Here is a 24,609-nt window from a genome sequence, read left to right as displayed (position 1 = left end):
GAGGGTCAGTCATAGGGGTGGGGGAGTCTGGGTCAGGGAGCCTCCCCCTGTCAAATGCCACCAGCTGCAGGCCCCAGCTGTGGGACAGTGATTAGCAAGATAACTGTTGGCAGGAGCAGCCTGGCATCTCTGGTGTATGGAAAGGAAGGGGGTGTTGGGGGGGCAGATGTGACAAAGCTCAGCAATGAGCTTGGGGATGGAGGGGGCAATGGAGCTCCTGGGTGCAGGGGACGCTGCATTCCCCAGCTTCTTCAGCTCACGTGAGCCCTCCAGCCCGGGGCCTCTTTTTAGGCTAAATCTCCAAAGGATCCTAGTTTCCACCAAGACAGGGATCCTCGCTTCTTCCCTCCAGGGACACACTTAATGAATCAGCCCACTGGCCACCTGCGACCTGAGCCCCATCGCTGGCTGCCCCACCCCCACCCCAGTGTCTCCAAACTCCGCCAGAGCTCAGCCGGTCAAGGAGCCCGGAGACAATTTCCCTTCTTTTCCATTCTTATTATCTGCATTTGCTGGCTCCAAGGAACCTGAGGAGGAGAAAGGGGGTGGGGTAGCCAAAGTACAAGCACTGTGAAGGTGGGTGATCAGGGACTCACCCACACTGAGCAAATATTTGGGAAGTCACTTGTTTTATTAGTGGGCAAAGCAGCTGAGGGTGGGAGGATAAGTTCTAAGGGAGAGGGGCCCAGAAGAGTTTGGGAGAAGAAAGGTCCTCTTCAAGGGTTCCTCAATCTCTGAGCCCCACACCACGATCAGATCCTCCTGCAAACATGGGTGGGTAGGGTTGGCACGGGTCCAGAGAAGCTGCTGTCTCTGAATCAGGCCCCCACCTCTTCACTATACAGTCACTTCCAGGCAACGGCTCCCTTTCTTCTTGCATTTTAGCTTGCCGTTCCTATCACCCTCAGGGCCCTGGATGACCTTGACAGCCACACTACTCTCCTTGAACCTCACTGAGAACCTGGAGGGGAAACAGACAGAGGGGTAAAGCTGGTACCCTCATCCTCTCATCTCTACTCCCATATTTTCATGATGGTTTCCATTCTCCTTCTTAAAGGAAGTACATCTCTCCTCCCCTCGTGTCAGAAGACTCAGGGCCCCAGAGAACCTGAGTGGGGAGACTAAGAAACACCTCCAAACCTTGCCTTGACAGAATATGCTTCACTTTCTGACTACATGAATTTTCCCGGTCACAATGACCAACAGCTTGGTCATCTGCCCCCAGGCTGGCCCTCACCCCCAGCTCATGGCCTTACTTCTCAGTCACGGAGATTAGAAGCTGCCTCTGTGTGGCATCCAGCACAGCCTGGTACATTTTGGTTAGCAGTTCAATCACATGTTCGCTGACCAGCAGGAAGTCCCCCCTGGAGCCCACTGATGATATCTTAGGAAGGAGGAAAAAGTGGGGAAGGGATTCATTTTTCCCTCTGCAGGAGCAGCCTGAGAGGCACTGAAGGCCCAGAGTGAGAGGTCTGGTCCTCATCACCTCCAGCCCACCCCAGCCCCGTGATGCCCACCACCTTCTCCAGCGTGAGGTACTGCACCCACAGAGCTCTGATACCTCATTCAGATGCAAGCTGAAAAGCCCATCCTTGAAGCTGGTGACTGACACCTCGGCCACACTATCTAGTCCAATGACGGTTTTGGCCTGGGACTTCTTGGTGTCTATGAGAATCACATGCCCCTTGGTCAAGAGAAGAATTCGAGAGGAAGTCTAAGGACAGAAAAGGAAAATGTGAGGAAAGGTGAAGATTAACCCCACCCTTCCAGCTACCAGTCCCAAGGCTCTAGATCAGGCCGTGGGCAGAAGTCCAGGGTGCAGGCATTCACCTTGCCATTGCCACGATTGACCTTCTTCACAGTGTCTGCCATCAGAACAGGCCCTTCCTCCCCGCCCTTCAGCTTCTGCAGCTTGGGGTTCCCTTGCAGCCCAAGGTAGTCACCGCAGAATGGAATGGGGACACTGAGGACACACAGGAGGTATGTGGTGGAGACAAGTTCCTCACCACTGACCCCCAAGGCCCTGAGCCTCCCCACAGTGAGTTCCCATGTCCCTTCCCCCATGCTCCACCATATCCTCTATCTCAGCATGGTCCAGGACCAACATCAGCATCCCCTGAGAACTTGTTAGAAAGGCAAATTATTGGGCCCCAGCCCCAGATCTGCTGAATCAGAAACTCTGGGCGGGGGGTGGTGCAGCAATCTGGGTGTTATCAAGCCTGCCAAGTGGTGCTGATGCACACTAGTTTGGGGACCACTGCCCTATCCCACCTGGGGGATCCTGTCTTTGCTCTGGATGAAACTGACTGTGCAGGGTCTGCAGGGCCCTCACCTCTGGGGGTAGGAAGCCTTCTTGCCCTTGAACAGTTCGCTGGCACAGAGCTTCTCCTTCAGGATCTCTACCTGCTTTGGGGACAGTCGATCCCGGAATCTCTTGCACTATGAGAGGGAGGGGCAGGGGCTAAGCTCGTGGAGGCAGAGGGCAGGCCTGGGGTGGGGGTTTGGGAGAACACTGAGAGGTAGAAGGAGGGCAGGGGCTGGAGAAGAGGAGAGACAGGGAATAGAATAGGCTCTAGGCACTTCAGAGAGGGCAGCTGCTGGAGGAGCACTGTCCCCCCTCAAAGGGACTCTGGGAGAGGGGGATGGAAACAATCAAATGTGTCAGCCCCAGGAGGAGGGCTATATGCCAGCACACAGCGCAAGGCCTACTCTAGACAGGTGCTCAGTACATATTTCCTGAATAGAAGCACACTGTGCTGAGTGAAATAAGCCAGATAGAAAAGGACAAATGTATGATTCTACTTCCATGAGGTACCGAGAACAGTCAAATTCACAGAGAAAGTCGATTATAAGTCCCAGGGGCTACAGGAGTGGGGAATGGGGAGTTACTGCTTAATGTGTACAGGATTGCAGTTTGGGCTGATAAAAAAGAAATACAGAGACGGATGGTGGTGACGGCTGCGCAATAGTGTGAACGTGCTTTATGACACCGGACTTACAAATGGTTAAGATGGCCAATTTTGTGATGTATGTTGTTTTCACCATGAAGAAAAAAAGTGGAAGAAGGAGGCAGAAGATGAAAATCAGAGGGAGGAGGAAAAAAAGACAAATGAGAGGAGTCGTGCTGGGCCCCACTCACCTTCCAGCGGTAGAAGAGCTGCTGTAGCTCCTGGTTCGCTGTGTTGAAGCATCTGTAAGGGGCCGCTGGCCACGTTCTGTCCAGGACGTTGGTAGACGGCAAATTGTTCCTCAGCCCCAGCAGGAACTTCTGCGTCTAGATTGGAAGCAGGGGGATTGGGAGTGGACGGATGAGAAGACAGACCTCCCAACAGGCAAACTCTCATCCAGGACCTGCCACCTGAAAGGAGGGAGGCCACCCAGAGTAAGAAGCAACAAGTAGAGCGAGGAGTCAGAAGGGAGTCACCTCCTGGATCTCTTGTGGGTCCAGTGTTCACTGGAGGCTGGGCAGTGAGAGCGTGAACAGGAGACTGGGAGGGGGGGAGGGAAGGGTTAGTTCCAAGCAGAGACCTGCTGCCCAGGGTAGTGAGGTGAGAGCAACTGAGATGAAAACTGGCCTCAGTATTTTGCTCCTGTGACTTCCTATTGTCTCAGTTCATAGCTGCCTACAGCTGGCTGCCACTGTCTGCATTGGCTATAGGACAGGTACCAAACCTCCCCCCTTCCCTGATCGGTCAAGCCCAATGCCTCAACCTGGCATTCAAAGCCTTCTATTTAGGGCCCAATCTCATGCCCCAGGATCCCCTGCATGATCCCAGCACACCTCTCAGGTAGTGTTCCTCATCAAGCCCTCTGCCTAGCCCAGGCGTGATCACTCGGTGCCTTAGCCCATCCTGCTCTCAACTCAGCTGTGCCCATCTAGATTCTACCTATCCTTTCAGACACAGCTCAAAGCCCTCCCTGATTCCCTGGGCCAGGGCTGCCTCTCCTTTCTTTGAAGCCCCACAGCACTTTGTCTATACTTCTGTGTTTGTACTACTATTATCTGTGTGGAAATCTTTTCCCTCTTCTGGACAATGAGTCCTTGGGAGTCTGGATCCCAAGCTGAGTTCTTGTTTTTTTCTCCCCTGCCATTCAACAACATTTATTGAGTGTCTGCTCTGTGCCTGGCACTGTTCTAGGTATGGATACACAGCAGTGAACAGAACAAACAAAATCTCTATTCTCACTGAGCTTATATTCTACCGGGGGTAGGGAAGAACCCCACAGCAAACAAACATATATGTAAGGTCAGATAATTATATATGCTATGATGCAAAAAAGCTGGCCCTGAGACCAGAAATGAGCAGTAGCATATCCCAGAAATGAAAAGAAACTGAGACTGGATTAAATCGAGCAAGAAGAAAGAAGATCAGAGGATTGGTTGGTCAGGTACATTCATGAAGGGCCTTGTAGGCTGAGGTAAGAACACTGGCTTTTATTGGGAGTGAAATGGAATGCCATTAGAGGAGTTTAAGGGGAAGAGTGACATAATCTGCCTTACGTTTTTATTTCATATAACTTACTGTCTTATTTTGAAAGTTTTTAAACTTACATAAAAGTTGAAGAAACATTACAGTGAATATCTGCATGCCACATATTCCTTACCTAAATCCACCAACTGATAATGTTAACAATTGGCCATATTTGCAGGCTTTCTAACACATGCACACATGTATACAAATGGGCATAAATAAATACATACACACACTCACACATATATAAATCTTTGCTACCATATCATCCTAAAGTAGGTTAGAGAAATCATGGCATTTTCCCTAAAACTTAAGCACGCATCTCCCAAGAACCAGGCCATTCTCCTACACAAATCATAATTCCACCTCCATACCTAAGAAGACAAACATTAATTGGATACACTCATCCAACAGCAATGCATGCTCAAATTTCTCCTAACGTCCTTTATAAACTTCTAAAAATGCCCTTTGTAGCTTTGTTCTTATGCTTCCTGTTCCAGGATCGGATCAAGTATCACCCATGGCATCTGTTTAGTCTCCCCCAATCTAGAATAAGGACTCTCCAGTCTTTATATCCCAGGGAACACCCAGCACCCTGTTTGTTTGTGGGGTAGAATTATTGAAGGTATAGAAAATAGCTTAATCTTGAGTACTTCCAAGTTTTGGATTTTTTTTTAAGTTTATTTATTTTTGAGAGAGAGAGAGAGAGAGCGAGCAAGTGGGGGAGGAGCAGAAAGAGAGGGAGAGAGAGAGAATTCCAAGCAGGCTTAGCACTGTCAGCATGGAGCCTGATGTGGGGCTCGAACTCACAAACTGTGAGATCGTGACCTAAGCCAAAATCAAGAGTCAGACACTTAACTGACTGAGCCACCCATGCGCCCCCAAGTTTTTGGAATTTTTATGAAAACTTCTTACTAACACATTAGGTTAAAAAATTAAAATGGGAAAAGGGAGGGTATGCAGTATATTGCTATAATTCTCCAGGAACTATCCAAGCTCTTTGATTCCTCTGCTACAAAGATCTTGCAGGCTTGGTCTAATCACCTCACACCTTGGTTTAAGTCCCCAAGGGGACTTGGTCAGGTCTAGTTTGATTTAATTCAATAAACATTCCTAAGCATTTCCTCCAATCCCTCATGTGCTAACTGATGTCGAAACTCTGAAGGTTTTCTTTTCTTAATTGTTTGTTTTTTCTAGATCTAGAAAGTCTTTCCTTTCCCTATATAGCCCTCCTGCCCCAGTAGGTCTCTAGGGGGAGTGGGGGGACAGTGTGGGGAAGCAGTCTTCGGCAGGCATTAAAACCCTGGGGTCAGATCACCTGGGTGGCTCAGTCAGTTAAGTGTCCGACTTCAGCTCAGGTCATGGTCTCACATTCCATGGGTTTGAGCTCTGCGTTGGGCTCTGTGCTGATAGAGCCTGGAGCCTGCTTCCGATTCTGTGTCTCCCTCTCTCTCTGCCCCTTCCCTGCTTGTGCTCTGTCTCTTTCTGTCTCTCGAAAATGATAAATAAAAGTTCAAAAAAAAAAAAAAAGTCCCAAGTCCTCCAGAATTAAGATCTTTCCTGAGATTTCATTGTGGACTTGCTTGCTATAGCTTCAGAAGAGCCGGAAGAAAGATACAATCCCTCCACTTTCACCCCTACCGTAAAATGGATCTTGGAAGGTTGAGTTAGGTAACCCTATGTCCTCACTCTGCTCTTCCATGAGGCTCAGTCTCTTCAAACTGTTGTTAGCCATCCAGCCCGTCTCTTCTCGGGCCTATTCATCATGGACCAGTCAGTGGGTGTGCTGGGACCCCTTCCTGCCCCAAGGTTGCCCACAGTGTCCACTCCTTCCGGAGTGCACTCTGATTCTGCCCCTGGGCCCTGAGGCACCAAAGCCCCATTCCTTCTTACCCTAGGACTTAATAATTAAGTACATGCAGATCAAAGAAACCCTTCCAGGGAAAGCTTTGATCACCTCTTCTCAAACCCCTCATCTTCCTTTTCCAAACCTGACCGTCCCTCCACAACCTCCCCTCCACCTTCCACCCTCAACCCTCACCACTTACTATGCTCTTATAGATGAAATCTGCCAAGGTGAGGGCAGCCCCCGACCGGAAGTATTTTCGATAATCCTTGCGGGCCTAGAAGGGATACATGAGAAAGGAGCCAAAGTAAAGATAGACAGACCTAGAAGACAAGGAGACAGAGGTTCTACTGTTTTCCAACCATACAGAGAGCACAGTTAGATAAAGTGCCGAGACTCTACTGGAGGGAGAAAGTAAAGGCAGACAAGCTGGCAATGAGGAAGGCACTCAAAGCCAAGTCAGGGACACACCCAGGTGTATACACACATCTCCCCAGTACGCACCCACACTCCCAGACACACACCCAGATGCAGGCATGCCATCACACAGAGGTATGCCCTGGGTGTGGGCAGGACTTGCTTTCTGCTACTCTTTCCTCCCAGCAGCTGGCACAATCCAGGAGAAACCATGTGGGGGAAGAACCCATGTGTGCGGAGGAAACCCCTCTCCCCTTCCGCATTACCTTCCACCCTCTCACAAAAGCCTGGATCAGCACCACTGATGCCTTTATCTTCGCATAGCGCTTCCTTTGCTGCAGAAAAACAATAGGCCTGTTAGAAAAAACTCCATCCCCTGAACCACCTCTCCTACTTCCCACTCTCTCCCTCTCTCTTTTTTAAATATTTATTTATTTTGAGAGACAGAGACAGAGACAGAGAGAGAGAATCCCAAGCAGACTCCACACTGTTAGCACAGAGCCCAACGTAGGGCTTGATCTCACAAACCAGGAGATCATGACTTGAGCCGAAATCAAGAGTTGGATGCTTAACCGACTGTGCCACCCAGGCGCCCCCGACTCTTTTATTGGAGTGAAAGGGATGGGACTTTAGGGGGCAACTGATACCATGTTGCCTCGAAACCAGGAGGAAATGAGGATCTGACTCTTGCGCATCAGCTGGTAGTGGGTGCGGCAGCGCCAGCCCCGGTAGATCTTCTGAATGAGCGTGGCCAGCTGCTGCAGTCTCAGGCGCCGCTTCTCTTCCAGGTAGAACAGCTGTGGAGAGGTGGAAAGTGGGGCGGAAAGGCTGGCCTAGGGGAATAGCACTCTCTCCTCCTGGAGCCCAGGTGCCAGGGGCTTCCCAGCCAGTGTTTTATTCATTCCATTGACTTCTTAGTGCATTCGTTTATTCGCTCACTCATTATCATTCTGTTAAGTGTTATTCACCTTAACAGAAACCTACTGAATTCTAACTCTGTCAGAGGCACGTACGAGGTCTGGAAATTTAGACATGAGTGGCACATCACCTTGATCTTCAGGAGTCCTGCTACAGGTAGAGGCACTCAGAGTGGGTCATGCAAGCAGGGTGGGGTAGGAGCCCAAGGATTCAGTTTCCAGGGACAAAGTCCCTGCAGAAAGCAGACTTCCTCACCCACCATCCATCCCAAGCTATAGATACTCCCCTCCGCCCCAGCCTCTCACTCATGGACCCTCCAACTCTTCTGCCTCCTACCCCAACCAAACACAAGTGCACCCTCCAACTCACAGTCTTAGGGCTTCTGATGAAGATCTTCGTCTTCCCAAAGGCCAGCTCCTCTGAGGACAAGCTCAGCTCCCCCAGGACCTTCTCAACTCCCTCCCTACAGGAGCAGATGGGGAAAGCTACCAAGGGGCATCCCAGAGAAGGATCCTCTTTCACCTTTCCCCAACCTCTTATACCCAGGGAGAGGAGTTCAGGGCTTGAACAGACTTCAGAACCTCTGCAAAGTGATCAGTTCATTTCCCCAAGTATCCATTCATGGAGTTTTGGCAATTTACATGGCACTGTCTGTTCTCCCCACCACCCAGATGTTCCCTGCACTGCCCTTCCCTGCTCCCCCATCTCCCCCAGGAGTCTTACCTGTCTCCCCCATTCCAGCGAGGCCACGTGCTCCGCCCCAACAATCGGTACCTTTCCAGGAAGGGCCCATACCTCTGGCGGTAGGCATAGCCCGCCCGACGCACCCGCACATTCTCTAGCAGTCCCAGGTACCGAGTCTGGACGGCCACCAGCTCTGACGAGAACTGACCTCGCTGCTGATGCTCATTGGGCTTTATACACCTTGGGGTGGGGGGAGAGGTGCAAGGCACAGGCATGAGGAGCTTCACCTTTGCAAGTGTGACCCATCCTGGTCTCTATAACCCTATTCTGGAGGGTTATTTTCAGAGGAAGTGAACACACTGGCCTTCCCAGCTTCACTCACTATAGCGTGGTTCCTACTAAAGTCTGATGCTCTCCCTGCCACAGGATTCTCAGTTCCTCATTTTTTATGAGGGAAAGGCCTTCTGATACTCTTATTCCAGAGACACCCTCCCCCCAACAATGGACAGGTTCTATAGTGCTGGACCCTGCATCTGCCATCACATATGCTGCATTTCCCCATGTACCCAGCATGTCACCTGATGTAGTTGGGGTTTTTGGAATATAAGTTCTTCATGAGTATGGCCACAGAACTCTTGAATTGGGCTCCAGCAGTTGGGGGGCGCTTGAGAGATGTCTGTGTGGGAACTCCTTCAGGGAACAAGGACTGAAGGAGGGGGTGCTGGGCCTTCCACATGGCCTGGGACAAGTCCCGGAAGAGTAGGTCATTGTTCTTATCAATGAAGCTGTTCACATTGTAAGTCACCTGTAGAGGAATAGCTATGGGTCTGGAGGGTCCATGACCTTGTCCCAGCACTTGGCACTCCCAATCTCATTGTGAAGTATTCCCAGATCTCATCTCCCCACAGGTCCTCCCCCATTGCCTTCCACCCATGCCCAGGCCCATTTCTACCCTCCAGCCCTGCATGTTACCTTGCCCGCATAGTGGCAGATGCGAAAGCAGCTGAGGCCCATGGTGCGGTCATACTGGCGCTGGGCATTCTGGGTGACTTTGCTCTCGTAGTAACCATGCTTGGAGAAGACCTGGTTCAGCTTCACTAGGAAGGTGGAGTCACTGACCACCCCAGGCCGTAGGCACTCCTCATCCAGCATGGCCAGGATGCCTTGCTGATTCTGGTCAGGGGAACAAGATGAGCCCAACTTAGACCTGATCCTCCAAGATGTCCACATCCTCACTGCTGTCCCTCTGCCCCTTCATCCTTTGCCCACTTCACCATCCTTACCAAGTGGGGCAAGGGGAGGGGGAAGGACAAGGATATTCAGGCAGTCTGGAAGAGGAGGTCTCAGAGATAACATAAAGATAACTCACGTGCTCAATGAGGTTACAGATAATGCCATTATCAAAGTAGTCCACCTTTGTCCACGGTATGCCCTGGCAAGAAGAGGCATGACAGGTTACAAGAGCAGGTCCAAGACAAGTCTCCAAAGACCTCACCAGACTCAGGCTCCCTCTCACCCAACCCACAAAGGACTCAGAAAGCCCTATAATTAAGAGGGGTCCTTGGTGTGGCTTCTGTTTAGGTTCCCATTCCTCCAGGTTGATGGAGAATTTGTGGGGTGGGAGACACGTGAAAGGACCCAGAGCAGCTGTGAGAGAGGGGGAGATGCTGAAGAGAGCCCTGTAGGTGGTGTGGGGTGAAGATCGGGGTAGGGATTGCCCCACTGTGGAGTGAGGAAGGATCCTTGAGCATGTGCAAGAGCAAAGGCCACACTGTTCTGGCAACGACCAATAAAACCAAAGCACATGAGTGAATTTCATCAAGCAACAAACCTAACTTGATACATCTTCAAAGACCTACATCAGTGCTTTTCAAACTTGCATGGCAGTCAGCTAGAGGGCTTGTAAAAACAGACTGCTGGGCCCCATCCCTAGGGTTTCTGATTCAGCATGTCTGGGATAGAGCCTAGGAACCTGCCTTTCTAACACCTTTCCAGGGATGCTGCTGGTCCAGGACCACACTTTAAGAACTACTAATCTACCTGATACTTTGGGACTGTATAGTTTTTGTTTTCGTTTTTGTTTTAAGCAAGAATGGTACAGAAGGAGACCCAAAGACAATCGTTCCCCACTTAGGGGTAGCCGCAGACAGGATAGCTTCTGATCCCACCCAAGGGCCAGCCCTCCCAGACTCAGACCATTCCCAGGTGTGGGGGTGTGGCTGGGGAATACTCTCCCACCCCCTCACAGATCTTCAGGGAATGTAGAGTGGAATTAAGTAGTTGCCTTCCCATTTCATCCCCAAAATACTTTCCCCAACTAGTTAAATGACGTATGATATCCTTACAACCCTGTGTAGCTGTAAAGATGCATCTTTATATACGATATGGAAAGATCTCATTAATTGATGAAAGCAAGGGGTAGAGCAGAGCATATTCACTGCCATTTGAAAAAAATTCTGCGGGAAAATAAACTTCTACATTTGCCTGATTACACATAAAAGACCTCTGAAAAGAGGGCCACTTTAGTTGCCTCTAGATGGTTGGAGAACTAAGAGGCTGGGGATGGGCTGGGAGAGAGCCCTTTCTTTATATGCCTTTTTAAGCTTTTTGAATTTTGAGGCATGGGAATTATTCTCTAGTTGATCATTTAAAATTTTAAGATAAAAACACGAAAAACAACTTAAAAAAAACCTTTCCCACACATTGTGACCACATTGTCTGAAATTCTGCTGCAGCAGATTCCCAAGGGCTCACAGGCAGCATCCCTGGCAGCGTTTTGATGAGTGAGACTCTCAGCCATTCACACTTTGGGGGGAATTAGCTCAATCAGATAGCTTTTCTAACACCTAGCCATAGAAAGCAAGCCTTCTTGCTGAACAGGGGAAGGAGTGTGGAAATGTTGAGCCATGGGGAACTTCTGGGGAGGAAGTCTGGGATCAGGGTGCTACATGAGGAGATGGTGACATCAGCCAGGGCCCGAGGAGACAAAGAATTGTGAGGTGTCAGAGAAGAGCACCAAAATGGATGTGGTGGGGTGACAAGCCTGGGAGAAATGTCCCTTCTAAATCAGGCTCACAGTGTGCCGCAGGCCACGCACAGCTGTCACTTCACCCTCGTGAGGACTCCCCCCACACAGCCTTCCATCAGTCTGCCCCTTGCTGGCACGGCCTGGGGTGGGAGCAGGGGACTGGGGGATGGAGAGCAAAAACTAGGGCTTCTTGATAATGCTGCACTGTTGAGCAGTGAAAGGGGAACTTTTTGTCCTTTGTGTTCCCATCTGGGCACGAGTGAGAGGAAACCGGGATTGAGGAGAAAGACAGACGTGGCGCGCACACCAGCGTCACTTTGGAGAAGGGCTGTGAGGGAAGGCTCCACGCACCTCTCTCTTATATTCCTCTTGCTCCTCTTTCAGCGTCATCTCGATGAACACCTGCTGCAGCTTCTCATTGCAGTAGTTGATCACAAACTGCTCAAAGCTATTGTCCTGAAGGAGGGGACCCAGGTTAGAGAGAGAGCAGCTCAGTCCAAGACCCTTCCTCCCTCTCAGCCCCACGCCTCCCCTCTCGCAAGCCCCTCCCTTTTGAGCCTCCGCACCCGAACCCTAGGGATGCAGGGTGGCTGCGGTTGGGGGAAGCTCTCTCACCTCTAAAATTTCAAAGCCGTAGATATCCAGGACCCCCATTACCTTCTTTTTCTCCCCACTGCCCACCTGAAGAGGAGGGAAAGATAAATCTGAGGACGGGCCCCCTCTGCACACCAGGCCAGGCCCTTCTGGGGCGGATGTGATTGGAGCAGAGGGCAAACAGAACTCGGGTGAGCTTGACCAGTTGTGATTTTATTCTCCTTCCTCCTCTACACACTAGGGGCCAAGCAGAGGGAGGAGAGAAGGAGGGAGATGTAAGCAGATTCCAGGATGGTGCTCCCAGGGGACGAGGTAGAAAGACTTTAAAATCTTCTGAGGAAAATAATCATCTCGTACATTTGTAGAGCAATTTAGAAAAAATTCTATGTTCTTACTTCATTAAACCTCATGATAACCCTATATGGTGTGATAATTCTCATTTTACAGATGGACAGATCAAATTTCAAAGGGGCTAAGTGTTTTTAAATCCCATTTTCCCCTGTTGCCTTTCCATAATAGCTTCTGAATTGAAGGCATTTTCATGTACAAAATTAAAAAAAATTTTTTTAATGTTTATTTATTTTTTGAGAGAGACAGGCAGACTGCAAGTGGGGGAGGGGCAGAGAAAGAGGGAGTGACAGAATCGGAAGCAGGTTCCAGGCTCTGAGCTGACAGCACAGAGCCTGACGTGGGACTCGAACCCACAAACCGTGAGATCATGAGCTGAGCCTAAGTCGGATGCTTAACCGACTGAGCCACCCAGGCACCCCTCATGCACAAAATTTTTTAAATAATAGCTCTATTTTTATCTAATTCACATTCTATAAAATTTACCCTTTAAAGGTATACAATTCAGTGATTTTTCAGTATATTCAAAATGCATATGGGGGTGCCTAGCTGGCTCAATCGGGTAAGTGTCCAACTCTTGGTTTTAGCTCAGGTCATGATCTCACAGTTCATGAGTTCAAGCCCTGCATTAGGCTCTACGCCGACAGCACAGGCTCTGCTTAAGATTCTCTCTCTCTTCCTCTTTCTCTCTGCTCCTCCCCCACTCTCTCAAAATAAACAACAAAAAAAAAGTGTATGACCATCACAACTACCTAATTCCAGAGCATTTTCATGATCCCCCAAAGAAATATTGTATGCATACCCATTAGCTGTCATTCCACCTTCCCCTCTCCCTCCACTCCAAGCCCCTGCTAACCATTAATCTACCACCCTCTCCATAGATTTGCCTATTACATTTCATATAAATGGAATCACCTTTTGTGTCTGGCTGCTTCCACTTGAATGTTTTCATGATTTGTCTGTGTTGAGCATGTATCAGTACTTCATTCCTTTTTATGGCCTATTTATTTATTTATATCCCATTGTATGGATATACCACTTTTATTTACCCATTCATCAACTGATGGACATTTGAGTTGTTTCCACTTTTTGGCTATTATGGGTAATGCCTCTATGAACATTTGGGTACAGGTTTTTACGTGAACATCTGTTTTCAATTCTCTTGGATCTATATCTGGAGTGGAATTTCTGGGTTATATGGTAACCATGTCCATAATTTTGTCTGATCCTCACTATGAAGGAGGTAGGCATTAGCATCCAATTTTCCAAATCAAGAAACTGAGGCTCAGAATCTCTGTGAAACTAAAAGGCCACACAGCTGGTAAGCAGGGGATCCAGACAGTCAAACTCAAAAACCAGAGATGCTTCCACAACAACACACTATTGGAAGGAACTGTACCTTACCCTTCATCCTTCTTACTCTCTTCATCTCAGAACCCGAAGTATAGGGATGGTGACTGGGACAAGAAAAGTGAGGCAGACAGGAGAGTGTTGAGGGAGGAGAGCAATCTCTCACCTTGATACTCTCATTGATTCGATTCACTATCCAGTTGAAAAGGCGGCTGTAGATGTTCTTAGCCAGAGCATCCCGAGCATACTGAGCCTGTCGGGCAGAGCCAGCTGGTTAGGATGGCAGCCACAGAATAGTCTCAAAATCAGCCCCCTCCCAAAGGGCCCTTACCTGGGTGAAGTTCAGTGTAGTGACCACCTCCTCTTTGGCTGTTTTCATGGTCCTTGAGCACAAAGCTTTCTCTAGTTCCTCTGAATTCAAACCTATCATTTCCCCAATCTCCTGGACTCCTGGAGTGATGAGGAAATACAACATGGCCTGAAAGAGAGCTATCTCCTAGGGAGGGAGGGCTGAGAAGTGACACTGCTAGGAGACTGGTCTCCCAAGGTCTTGGGGATATCCTTGCAGCCCATCCATAACATGGCCCAAGAGGAAACTCTGGGGAGAGGAGAGGGAGCTGCGGACACTTTAAATGCATTATCTACTTTATTTTATTTTTGAGTAGGCTTCACACCCAAAGTGGAGCCCAACGTGGGGCTTGAACTCACAACCCTGACATCAAGACCTGAGCTGAAATCAAGAGTCAGACACTTAACTGACTGACCCACCCAAGTGCCCCTGCATTATCTACTTCAATAGGAGAATCTCCTGAAATTCTTTGCAAAGACTCCACTTAGACTCAGAGATGTGTCAGAACCAAGGTCTAACTTCATAACCTCACTCCAAAATGCCTCACTAGGAATTCTTAATGAGTGTGTTTGGGGTAGAACTCAGGAATGGCTGAGTGGGACTGAATCGGAATGAAGTCAGTTACTCAGCAGATGGTGGACGAACAGAAATTGTAGTAGGAGATTCAGGGAGCGGCTTAGAGGGTACCAGCAGGGCGGTACAGACCTCTCCCATCACAGATGCCACTTGCTGATGTCCCATTGGCCTGGGACTCATCTGCTAGCTCCACGTTCCCCAGCTTCAGCACCAGGGCCGTCACCTCTAGCACCTGTTGAATCTCTACCTCCGAGAACCCAATCACAGTCATTGCATTCTGGAGGAGATAGCAGAAATGAGAAGTTGAACTGTGGTGCCAGCTCAATGCCTCCCTTCTCAAAGCCAAAGCCTGGGCTCAGGGGATAGCCTAAGGCCCACCCTGGGCACCCACCTGTACAGACTTGAAGTTGGAGGCATCGTCCATGCCATCAACTCTAGACACTTTCTGGTTCAGATAGGCATAATGACTTGTGTCCCGCTTGAGCTTCAGGGCCTCTGCAAGGGTCAGTATGAGAATCTGATTCAACATTCAATCTTTTTAAAGTCACCAACTCTAACTATGTGCTTTCATTTTATATTCACAAACTAGTTATAATGAATTTTGATAGGTTTTTTGTCTATATGCATCATAGGGTATAAACCTCCCTCTAATTCTTATAGGCAACAGAAATTCTACTTTTAAATGACCAGTAAATTGTAGTGGCCTTTCCCATCAAACAAAGCAGGCTTGGATCCCTGTGCTGAATGTGGAAGGCAATGATTTCATGGGGAGTTAGCATTTAATCATGTACTTTATATCCTTTGGCAACTAGAAAACGTTAAAGTGCTTGGGAGGAGGGTTAGTACCCAAGCTCTCAGGAGTCCTCCGGCCTTGACTCTCACAGCCCTTGCCCTAGCTTGGTTTACTCATTTATTCGAAGGAGCCATTTTTGTTTTCGGTTCGTCCCCTGCCTCCTTTGTTTTGGGATCATTAATTCCCATTATAATAGACTAAGTTTTCAAGCAGTATTTAGAGTTTGGGTATTCTTAATTGTGGGGGTTTTCCTAACTTTGATGAAAGAAAAGACTCATTCTGCTCTTCTTCCCATCCTCAGGGTTCTCAACAATAAAAACAAACAAGCCAACCCTCCATCCTACTCAGTTCTCAGTGGCTCAGAGAGGAAAGACAGGTGAGCACATATCTCCCACCCACCCAGAGCCTCAACACCTCACCCTAGGCCTGGGTTGGCTCATTCATTATTTGTTCAGTAAGCACCAACAAAGTTGCAGGTACTATGTTCCCTAATCCTGACCCCTCTCCTGGAAACTTTCCTTGGACATTGTGGGGCTGAGCCAAAAGGCTCTCTTGTGTTCCCCCATGGTGGATCTCTATCCCAGTCCATAACACATGGGCTAGGTTTTGTTTTTTCTGTCTCTCCCACAAATGAACAACACATTGGGACTGTGTTTTTCATCTTTGTTTTCTGTGTGCCTGCTTGGCATACATAAACTTTTTTCTTTTTAATAAATGAGTCAAGGTTATGATCCAAGCTGTTCACCTGAGATGGGAAGAAGTAGGTTAAGCATGGAGCTTGAGGGATATCAATGATCAGTTATTCAAATGATCTGAGAATCAGGGAAAGTCCCTCAAACTAGAGTTTAATGACAGCTTCCCCTGAGACACAGATTTTGAAAGAGGAACCTGCTAAAGAAAGGTGGACAAAGAATGAGTCAGAAAGGCCCTGGGATGATGACACCAGCGAGGCCCTGTCCAGACTTAGCTTAAGCCAATGGGTAACAGTCAGACAGAATAAGATACTGGTGCCTATGATTCGAACAAATTGAGCACAACCAAGACTACTGAGCTAGGAAGGAATAATGAGACCTGTGGGGGCTCTTGAACCATGGAGATCCCTAGGAGGGGAAAAGAGATAGGCACAAGTCCAGCAGAGAATAACCAAGAACCAAAAGGACAGGTCCTTGGGGGCCATACACCCACACTGCTCACAGCTAGAGGGGGCATTGGGAGGCAAACTCTGGCAGGGCCCGAAGTCCCACCAGACTGCAGTGATGCCCACCCAGAACCACCTCAGGCCCATCCAGCACCCAGGGCTCCCCAGGACAAGGAAGAGGTCTCCATGCCTTCTGCTCCTACAGCCACCCACACAGGCCTATTGAACATATCTGTCATCCCTAGAAGACCTTAAGTTCTTCGAGGACAAGAGCCATGTTATCTTATTCAACTCTGCATTGCTAGAGGCTAGCACAATGTTCGATAATAGTAGGTGTTCAAGAGATATTTGATGAATGAATACATGAAACCTCCATCAAGCCATCTAAGAAGAAGAAATCAAGGACAGGGACTGGGTGAGGCAGATGTAGACCCAGAACAACTTCAACTACTGCTCATCAAAATTTCTTTAACACTTAAATATCCTGTCTGATTTTCTGCTGAGCTAGCGATTAAGTCCCTTAAATTGAAGATAGGAAAGAATGGTAGGTGGAAATAAGTGTCCCATTTCTGAAGCCAGCCTGGGAAAAGAGGAACCCAAGCAGGACAGAGGAATAAGAGCAGGTCAAGAGACAAGAAGGTTTATTCCTAGCAATACAATCCCAGAAAAAAGAGGAGAACACAGAGGTCAGGGGATTGTTTTCAACAATGAGTGGATGAAATTCAGTGTGAGGGATGCAGGAAGAAGGAGCCTGAGGGCTCAGGGAAAGAGGGCTGCAGGGGTGCAGAGGGGCCCAAAGGTTCTAGGGATTAAATGGAGGTTGGGGACCTTCTTCCATGTGTCTGGGCAGGCACGTACCCAGCAGGTGTGCATCTGCTCCGGCCAGTAGCTGATAGAAGATGTGGAAGTTCCTTTCTCCTTCGAGCTGCTTCACCACTCGGGATTTCTCAAGCAGGTCTGGCAGGGAATTAGAAAATAATGTCTTAGAGCTCAGGGAGATTCCACAGCTTCCCTCTAAGCTTGCCCTCTTCGCTGGTGTTCCTACTAGTAGGGAAGCCTCCTGGTAGCCTACTATTCCTTCCTACGGTTTCAAATCACTAGAAAGGGACACTGTGGGATGGGGAGAAGAGAGAGGTGGTAAGCAGAATGGGGAGACACGTACAGTTTGTGATGACTCCACCAAGGGGCGATCCTTTGAAGTCAAACTCAATATCCATGTATTTTCCCTACAGAGACCAGAGAGAGAAAGAGGTTTTGCTTCCTCTTCTCACCACCCCACCCAGGAGGGGTCTGTGCTGCATTCCTCCTTCTAAAGCCCCCACACCCTCTCCTCCCAGGCCAGGGAGATGGTCACTCACAAATCGAGAGGAGTTGTTGTTGCGAATGGTCTTGGCATTGCCAAAAGCTGCAGAGATGAGAGAGAAGGTGAGGTAACTGAGGGAAGAAGAGGGGCTCGAGAGAAGGGGAAGGAAGGACGTCTTCTAGTCATCAGGCCAATCTCAGAGTTTTCAAGCTGAACAAGAACAGGGTAAGAGGGTGTAGGGCTGAGTGTCTCTGGGCCAGCAGGGTGGAGGGTGGAGAGGGCAGAGACTGGGATACTCACCCTCCAGCACCGGGTTTGACTGAAGCAGTTGCTCCTTCACAGAGTTCACCTGCTCCCCTTTCCCACAGACAGCCGCCACATAAGACATCACCAGCTTACTGGCCTCTGTGCAAGAGAAACCTTCACATGGATCCCCACCACTCTCCTTAGCTCCTGTCATTCCAGCACCATACCCCTCAGAATCAGAAAAAGTGGGAAGGAATTTCTGGGGTGGGGCAAGACCAGGTCTGGCTCGGAAAGAGATGAGGGGGTGGTTCCAGCAGTGACTGCACAGCCTCCCCAAGCCAGGCACCTCACCAGTCTTGCCAGCTCCGCTCTCGCCCGTTATGAGGATACACTGGTCTCGGTCCCGGTCCCTCAGTGACTGGTATGCCACATTTGCCAAAGCATAGCTTGGGAGGAGGAAGCAGGTGAAGACTGATGTGGGGCTAATCCAAGACACTACCTTCCACTCAATCTCCAGCCTCCAGAGTCATCCACCCTCCTCACTTGGACTAGACTGAGGTAAGTGATAGGCCTAGGAAGGGTCTTCCTGGGGCCAGTGGGGAAGGGGAAGCCGGAGAACTTCCTTCAGGAGAAAGGATCGAGGAAATTAGGGTGTCTCACTGTCAGAAGTTAGGGCCCTATCAGCCTTCCCTCAGTTCCTTTACTTACATATGGGGCTTCAGCTCATAGAAGGTATAGTCCCGGTATTTGGCAATGAACTCTGGACCATAGATGGGCAGCTGCTGGTAGGGATTCATGGAGATCAACACATTCCCAATGTAGGTCTGGAGCCAAAAAAGGTAAAGAGAATGAGCAGCGGTGGGGTTAGGGGAGGCTGAGAGGGGAGAAGGGAGTGGGAGCACATGAACTCTCTGACCACATACCCAGAGCCAGGGGCACGCATATGCACTCACATAAATCTCCTTGTTTTCATAGCGCAGCTGGAGGTTCTTGAGCAGAGGCTCCTCCTCCAGGGGTTCCAGGAGCACAAGGTCCCCCACCCCCACAGAGTCTTCCATGAGAGTCATGTCCAGAGGTTCTGCTGATCCTGGGAGTAAGGAGGTCAGTTTGCTGAAGTCTGCTCTGCTTTAGGGGCCAGTAACTGTGGGGGGGGGGGGGGCAGGTGTGTGTGAGGAGGGCAGAAGGACCTAAAGAGCCTTCTCCAACTCTGGGCCCTAGAGACAATCCTCAACCTAGGGGTCCTCTGGACTAGTCAAAGCTAACTGTGGGAGGCTGCAGAAATTCTCCCCAGCGGGGAGAATCCTCTGCTCCCTGGGTTAGGGCTGGTGGGGGTGGGGCAGGGGTGGGACAGGACCACCTGCCTTTGACCAGGGTAAGGAAGGCACCCAGCAGGTAGCACCTGGGGAAGCACAGTTGTTCTTGCAGGAGAGGGGGCTGGGGAGGAAAGGTTAACTCTGAAAACTTGCTCTGTCCTGCGCTGAGGCCCTGGCCAGGGTCCAGACTCCCTGACCCTCTGCCCCCAGTTCTCCTTCTCAACTCTCTATCTCTCACAGCTTCTATTTCAGTCACCCAGTCCACCCAGATCCATTGCAAAAGCTCTTCCAAAGATCCCTCTCATTGCCACATCAAGATTCATCTTTTAAATGGGATAAGTTGATGAGTTAGAGGAACAGAGGCAGAAGTTCCTCCATAAAAGATTAGAATACCCTGAAGAGAATAAAAGTTTGGTTTCTCCAACATCAAGTAGGTGTCAGGATCTCTGGATGTATCTATTTTTCTATCTCCAGTTTTTATACCCATTGCTGTAACCTTCCGGCATGGACTTTGCCCCATAGGGACACACCCAGCTTTTTAGCAGCTGGTGGGAGTGGGCAAGGAGGAACAGAGTTATTGTGGGGCTCATCCCCTGCGCAGTGGGCACATGGCAGGTGTAACCGAAGGAGGAAGCCCAGCCCTCCTCAGTCTTGCCTGTGGGACTGAGTAGGTGGGGTGGCCTGGAGCAGGACAGAATTATTAGTACAATGGTCAGGGCTACTCCCTAACAGGAATAAAAGAGCCACATCCTCCTAGTCTCCAGCAATGCTGAACCTGGGCGGGGGAGGGGAGGGAAGCAGGAACTGAAGGTGGGGCAAGAGGGGAACACAGGCTGCCTTCAGCCTTCACTATGCCTCCCCCAAGTTCCAGAAAATGAGAGCACTTGTCACTTCCTGGAAGGACACAACTGAGAAAGCAATAAGAATACTGACAGTAGCAATCGCAAACAATCAGGTGCCATGGGCCAGGCAGAGCTCTAAACACTACATATACTAATTCATTTGGTGCTTACAAACAGTATCCTCACAAAGTAGAAACTACTACTATTCCACATGTTCCAGATCAAAAAACAGAAGTTAAACTTTTAAGTAACTTGGCAGGCAAGGGTGAGAAACAGAAATAGGGCTGGAAGAAGCCATCTTCTTTGGATTTGGATTTGAGGGGAGTGGGAATGTGATTGGTTGGAGGTGGGAAAGGGAAAAACAAAGCAGCTCCCAGATAGGGCACCCCAAAAGATGCGGAGCAGTGACAGGTCAAGGCAAGACTCACCCAACACTGGAACAAACTAGGGTGTAACTTCAGTGTCCCTTGTAAAATGGTGGATGAAATCCCAATTTGACAGGAAGGGGGCATAGGAGTTCCAAGGCACCAAGGGTGGAGAGATGCCTTCGTTATTGGGAGCTGTCCATGGTGTCGGGCAGGCCAGGAAAGAGGTTGCCCTCCTCTTGCCAGTGTCCACTCTTCTGACCTTCCACTGTGCTGCCTCCTCCAGCTCAGGCTCCCTGTGCCAGTCAAGCCAAGAGAGGCCAGAGACGGCTGCTCAGCACAAAGTCCGAGGCTGTTCCTGTTAAGGGTGTGGCTCACTTAACCCTTCACAGGCCTGAAGGCCCAGAGGGAGATGCTCGGTTACATGAGAAAGTCCACTCTAGGTAGGAAAGGGTATCTGGCTGGGCTTAGCTGAGAGGCTCAGGTAGAGTTCTTGCTCCACTGCCCCCAAAATTTGGAAGTAAGAGCAGGAGTGGAATTTATAGCTAAGGAAAAGCTTTCCAAAAAGTCGGGAATTTTGTCAAAAAGGAAGGTAGGCTGGAGTGTCTTCCTAGGAAAGAAACAGTACTTCCCTCAAACCTTCCTATCTCATTGAGAGTCAGAGGGTATTAATGACATTATTTGGAGAACTAAGCAGACAAAATCCCCAAATTCCCATCCCCCATAAGTCAGCCCCCACAAACAGACCCAAAGACTAAAGTTAGTAATACCACCTGGCACCTGTATAGATGTCAGTTTCATTGACTCCCACCTGTATCATCTCACTGAATCACAACACCCTGTGAGCTAGGCAGTGCAGCTACTCACTCCATTGAAAAGGAAAATTAGAGGCAAATACTGAGGCTCAGAGAGGTTGCACAGACGGTATATGGCAGAACCAGAAACAGAATGCAGCTTCCTGACTCTAAGTCAGCCATAGGTTTCAGCCCAAGTCTTGGTATTTCTGATTTTAATCCTTCTGTGCGAGAAACCTGAATGAGACCCCGAGACGCTGCTTCCTGGGCACAGCTAAAAATAGATGCCTCCAATAGATAAGAAACCTATGCTATCCTATTTTCCAGGGCATCCCCTCACCCACCCAGGAAAATTCCTAAACAACAGGCTCCCTCTGCCCACCATCCTCTCTCCCAGGCATGCACAAAGAGCGAATTGGGTCATTACACACACTTAGCTGAAGATAGACTTGATCCTCCAACTACCGGCCACAGCTGCTTGGTTCAAGGTCCAAACTCTACTGCTCTCGCAGAAGCACTCTGCATACGCCTGCATATGCCTGGCCCATCAGCAGCTCCATTATCAACCTGCCCTTACATGATTTATTGATCTACTATATATATCTGAAGGGAGAAAAAAGGCAAGGAAAGGAGAGAGCGAGCAAGCTGAGTGGAAGTGCCATTGGCACACAACCCCATGTACAAATGGAAGCAGTATCTGTGTCAGAGGCAGAAAGGGCTACAGATCCCCTATTTTACATGGAGAAAACAGACCTGGGGTAAGAAGCCACTTTCCCAGGATCACATGACTGCAAACTCGGCAAAGCTGGAACCAGAACCCAGGTCTCCTGTTCTCCAGGCCAGGAATCCGCAGCTGCCTACAGCTTGGGGTTTATCTGTGTGTCCACCCACACACTCATTTACTGAGTGCCTTCTATGTGCTCACACAAGAAAAATGATTCTAAAAAATGAGATGGCAACCTCAGACTGAGAAACAGTGGCATAAACATCACAGCTAGGGCAACGTACCATCCTGGTTTGTCTGGGACCTGGGGTGAGATGTCTGAACACGAGAACTTGGGATACTAAAACTGGGAAGATTCTGGGCAAACTGGGATGAATGGTCACTCTGAATTAATGAGCTACAAGTACACATCCAAGTCAGTGGGGATTTTAAGGTCTGGCAAAGCATTCCTGGGTGGGGAGGGAGGAGGCAGGGAGGATGCAAGACTGTGATCTTCTGATCCTCAGGCAAAACTGAAGTAACTTGAGCTTATTGGTCTTCCTCCACTGTGATTCTGAAACCCCCTTCCTCTTCTCCCCACTAACATCTCTAGTCTGCATAAGGGGCATGAGGGAACTTTGGGCGTGATGGAAATGCTCTTTATCAGACTGTGGTAGTGGTTACACAAGTGTCAATCAACTCCATTTGTCAAAACTGGGCAAAACTTAAAATTAATTTTATTGTATATAAATTATACTTTGAAACAGCTGGCCAAAAAAAAAGTAGTAGTAGGAGGAGGAGGAGGAGGAGAAGAAGAAGAGGAGAAGAAGAAACAATTCTAGGGGGGCCTGGGTGGCTCAGTTGGTTAAACATGCGTCTGACTCTTGATCTCACCTTAAGTCATTATCTCATGGTTCATGAGTTCAAGTCCCACATTGGGCTTCTTGCTGGCAGTGTGAAGCCTGCTTGGGATTCTCATTCTCTCTTGCTCTCTCAAAATAAACAAACAAACAAACAAACAATTCTAGATCCTTTAGTGTTGCTTTTTAACATAGTTGGGAAGGCAGTAATCTGATTAAACTAATTCACATGCAGAAGTCCTCCCAAGGATATTTCTTTTTTAAAAATGCCACACAATAAAAATGCAGAAGTTTTCAGATTTGGTGAAGATGCTTGGTGGTAGAGGGTCTTCTTGACTCTCATAAATGATTTGCTGTTAATTAGTAACAATATTGATCAAGTACTCACTGTGTACCAGGCAAGCAAGCTAAGTGTTTCACATCTTTGCTATTCAAAGTGAGGTCCACACCCCACATCGGAATCATGTGGGAGTTTATCAGAAATGCAGAATCTTGGGCCTCAACCCAGACTTACTGAATCAGAAGTCTACATTTTAACAAGCTTCCTAGGTGATTCCTAAGCATGTTCAAGTTTGAGAAGAACGCCTTTACACACTTTACCTCTTTTAAGTTTTATTTAAGTAATCTCCACACCCAATGTGGGGTTCAAACTCATGACCCCGAGATCAAGAGCTACATGTTCTTCTGAGCCAGCCCGGCGCCCCACACTTTATCTCTTTTTGTCCTCATTAAAACCCTACAATGTTGCACATCTAGCACTTATGCCTTAAGTTTTTATTAATTCAGTGTCTCTTATTTACCTAGTATAGTTATAGAAGGGACAGGAGAGGGGCACCTGGGTCGTTCAGTCCATTAAGCCTCCGACTATTGACCTTGGCTCTGGTCATGATCTCATGGTTTGTGAGATGGAGCCCTGCGTCAGGCTCTATGCTAACAGTGTGGAGCCTGCTTGGGATTCTCTCTTCCTCTCTCTCTGCCGCTTCCCACTCGTGCGTGTTCTCTCAAAATAAATAAATAAATTAAAAAAAAGATGGGGGAGAGGAGAAAAGACACCATTAGTGTGCATTAATCTACATAAATTTACATATGGTCTACATCCCGAGTCTTCCTCTCTCAAGGACTGGTCTGAAAAATGGACAATAGATTTCCATGTAGTCTAAATAACTGAGAAGAGAGCACACAGGCACAGAATTAATGCAAATGCTATAACGGATCCACAGAGCAAAGAAAGTAGCTAAAACATAAAAGAAGGTGGAAGGTACCAGCCTTCTCCTACTGAAGCTGGGCCTAGACATAACTGAAGTTTTTATTCCATGGCCCCTGATACGCACTACAGCCCTGCTCCCTCTCTCGCCCTACACAAAGCTCTTGGCAGATACCCACAGCTGGATGCACAGGTCTTCCCCTCACCCCAGTGGAGAAACAAGAGATATTTTATGCCATTAAAAATAAAGAACTAAAGTACAAGGACTAGGAATAACCTATACTTTTTTTTTTTTTTTCTGTGAGACAGCATGGTAGTACAACCTGTGCCTCCTGCAAGAATACCCCTTAGACATCTGGCATTCTGGCAAATCACCCAGTCCCAGGATGGAAATAGACCAAGACAGACCCAGGTTGGGCAGTGGTGGTGAAGAAAGAAAGGAAATAGATGGCATCACCACCACTTC

The 24,609-nt window shown here is 48.7% G+C and overlaps 1 protein-coding gene across 1 annotated transcript; it reads right to left on the bottom strand.

Moving 5' to 3' along the window:
* Window positions 1-612: 612 nt before the first annotated feature.
* On the bottom strand, window positions 613-24,542 carry MYO1A (myosin IA). The gene is made up of 28 exons (XM_025926361.2): window positions 20,646-24,542; window positions 19,016-19,149; window positions 18,771-18,886; window positions 18,414-18,508; window positions 18,117-18,221; window positions 17,872-17,918; window positions 17,676-17,739; window positions 17,372-17,470; window positions 14,974-15,077; window positions 14,712-14,859; window positions 13,989-14,107; window positions 13,824-13,910; window positions 11,981-12,046; window positions 11,717-11,821; window positions 9,707-9,769; window positions 9,310-9,510; window positions 8,916-9,142; window positions 8,377-8,577; window positions 8,023-8,116; window positions 7,383-7,532; window positions 7,002-7,070; window positions 6,521-6,595; window positions 3,140-3,274; window positions 2,333-2,439; window positions 1,831-1,963; window positions 1,562-1,714; window positions 1,257-1,384; window positions 613-961 (listed from the first exon to the last, which is right to left on the bottom strand). Exons 2-28 carry the CDS (start codon window positions 19,127-19,129, stop codon window positions 838-840), a joined length of 3,129 nt encoding a protein of 1,042 aa, XP_025782146.1. The 5' UTR covers window positions 19,130-19,149; window positions 20,646-24,542; the 3' UTR covers window positions 613-837.
* Window positions 24,543-24,609: the final 67 nt, after the last annotated feature.

The sequence above is a fragment of the Puma concolor genome, chromosome B4, assembly GCF_028749965.1.
Source record: "Puma concolor isolate L17-30 chromosome B4, mPumCon1.1.hap2, whole genome shotgun sequence".
In the NCBI taxonomy this organism is placed as follows: Eukaryota; Metazoa; Chordata; class Mammalia; order Carnivora; family Felidae; genus Puma; species Puma concolor.
The sequence above is the reverse complement of the archived record's forward strand: the minus strand, read 5'-3'. Positions and strand labels throughout refer to the sequence as shown.

Bases quoted from the DNA above. Each gene is read 5' to 3' on its own strand.
- MYO1A (XM_025926361.2), bottom strand. From the start codon at position 19,129: ATGACTCTCATGGAAGACTCTGTGGGGGTGGGGGACCTTGTGCTCCTG. The intron at 9,770-11,716 runs GTGCGTGGAGCC...TCTTCTTGCCAG, and splicing joins AAGAGGAATATAAGAGAGAG to GGCATACCGTGGACAAAGGT. The intron at 2,440-3,139 runs GTGAGTGGGGCC...TCCCTCTCATAG, and splicing joins AGCTCTTCTACCGCTGGAAG to TGCAAGAGATTCCGGGATCG.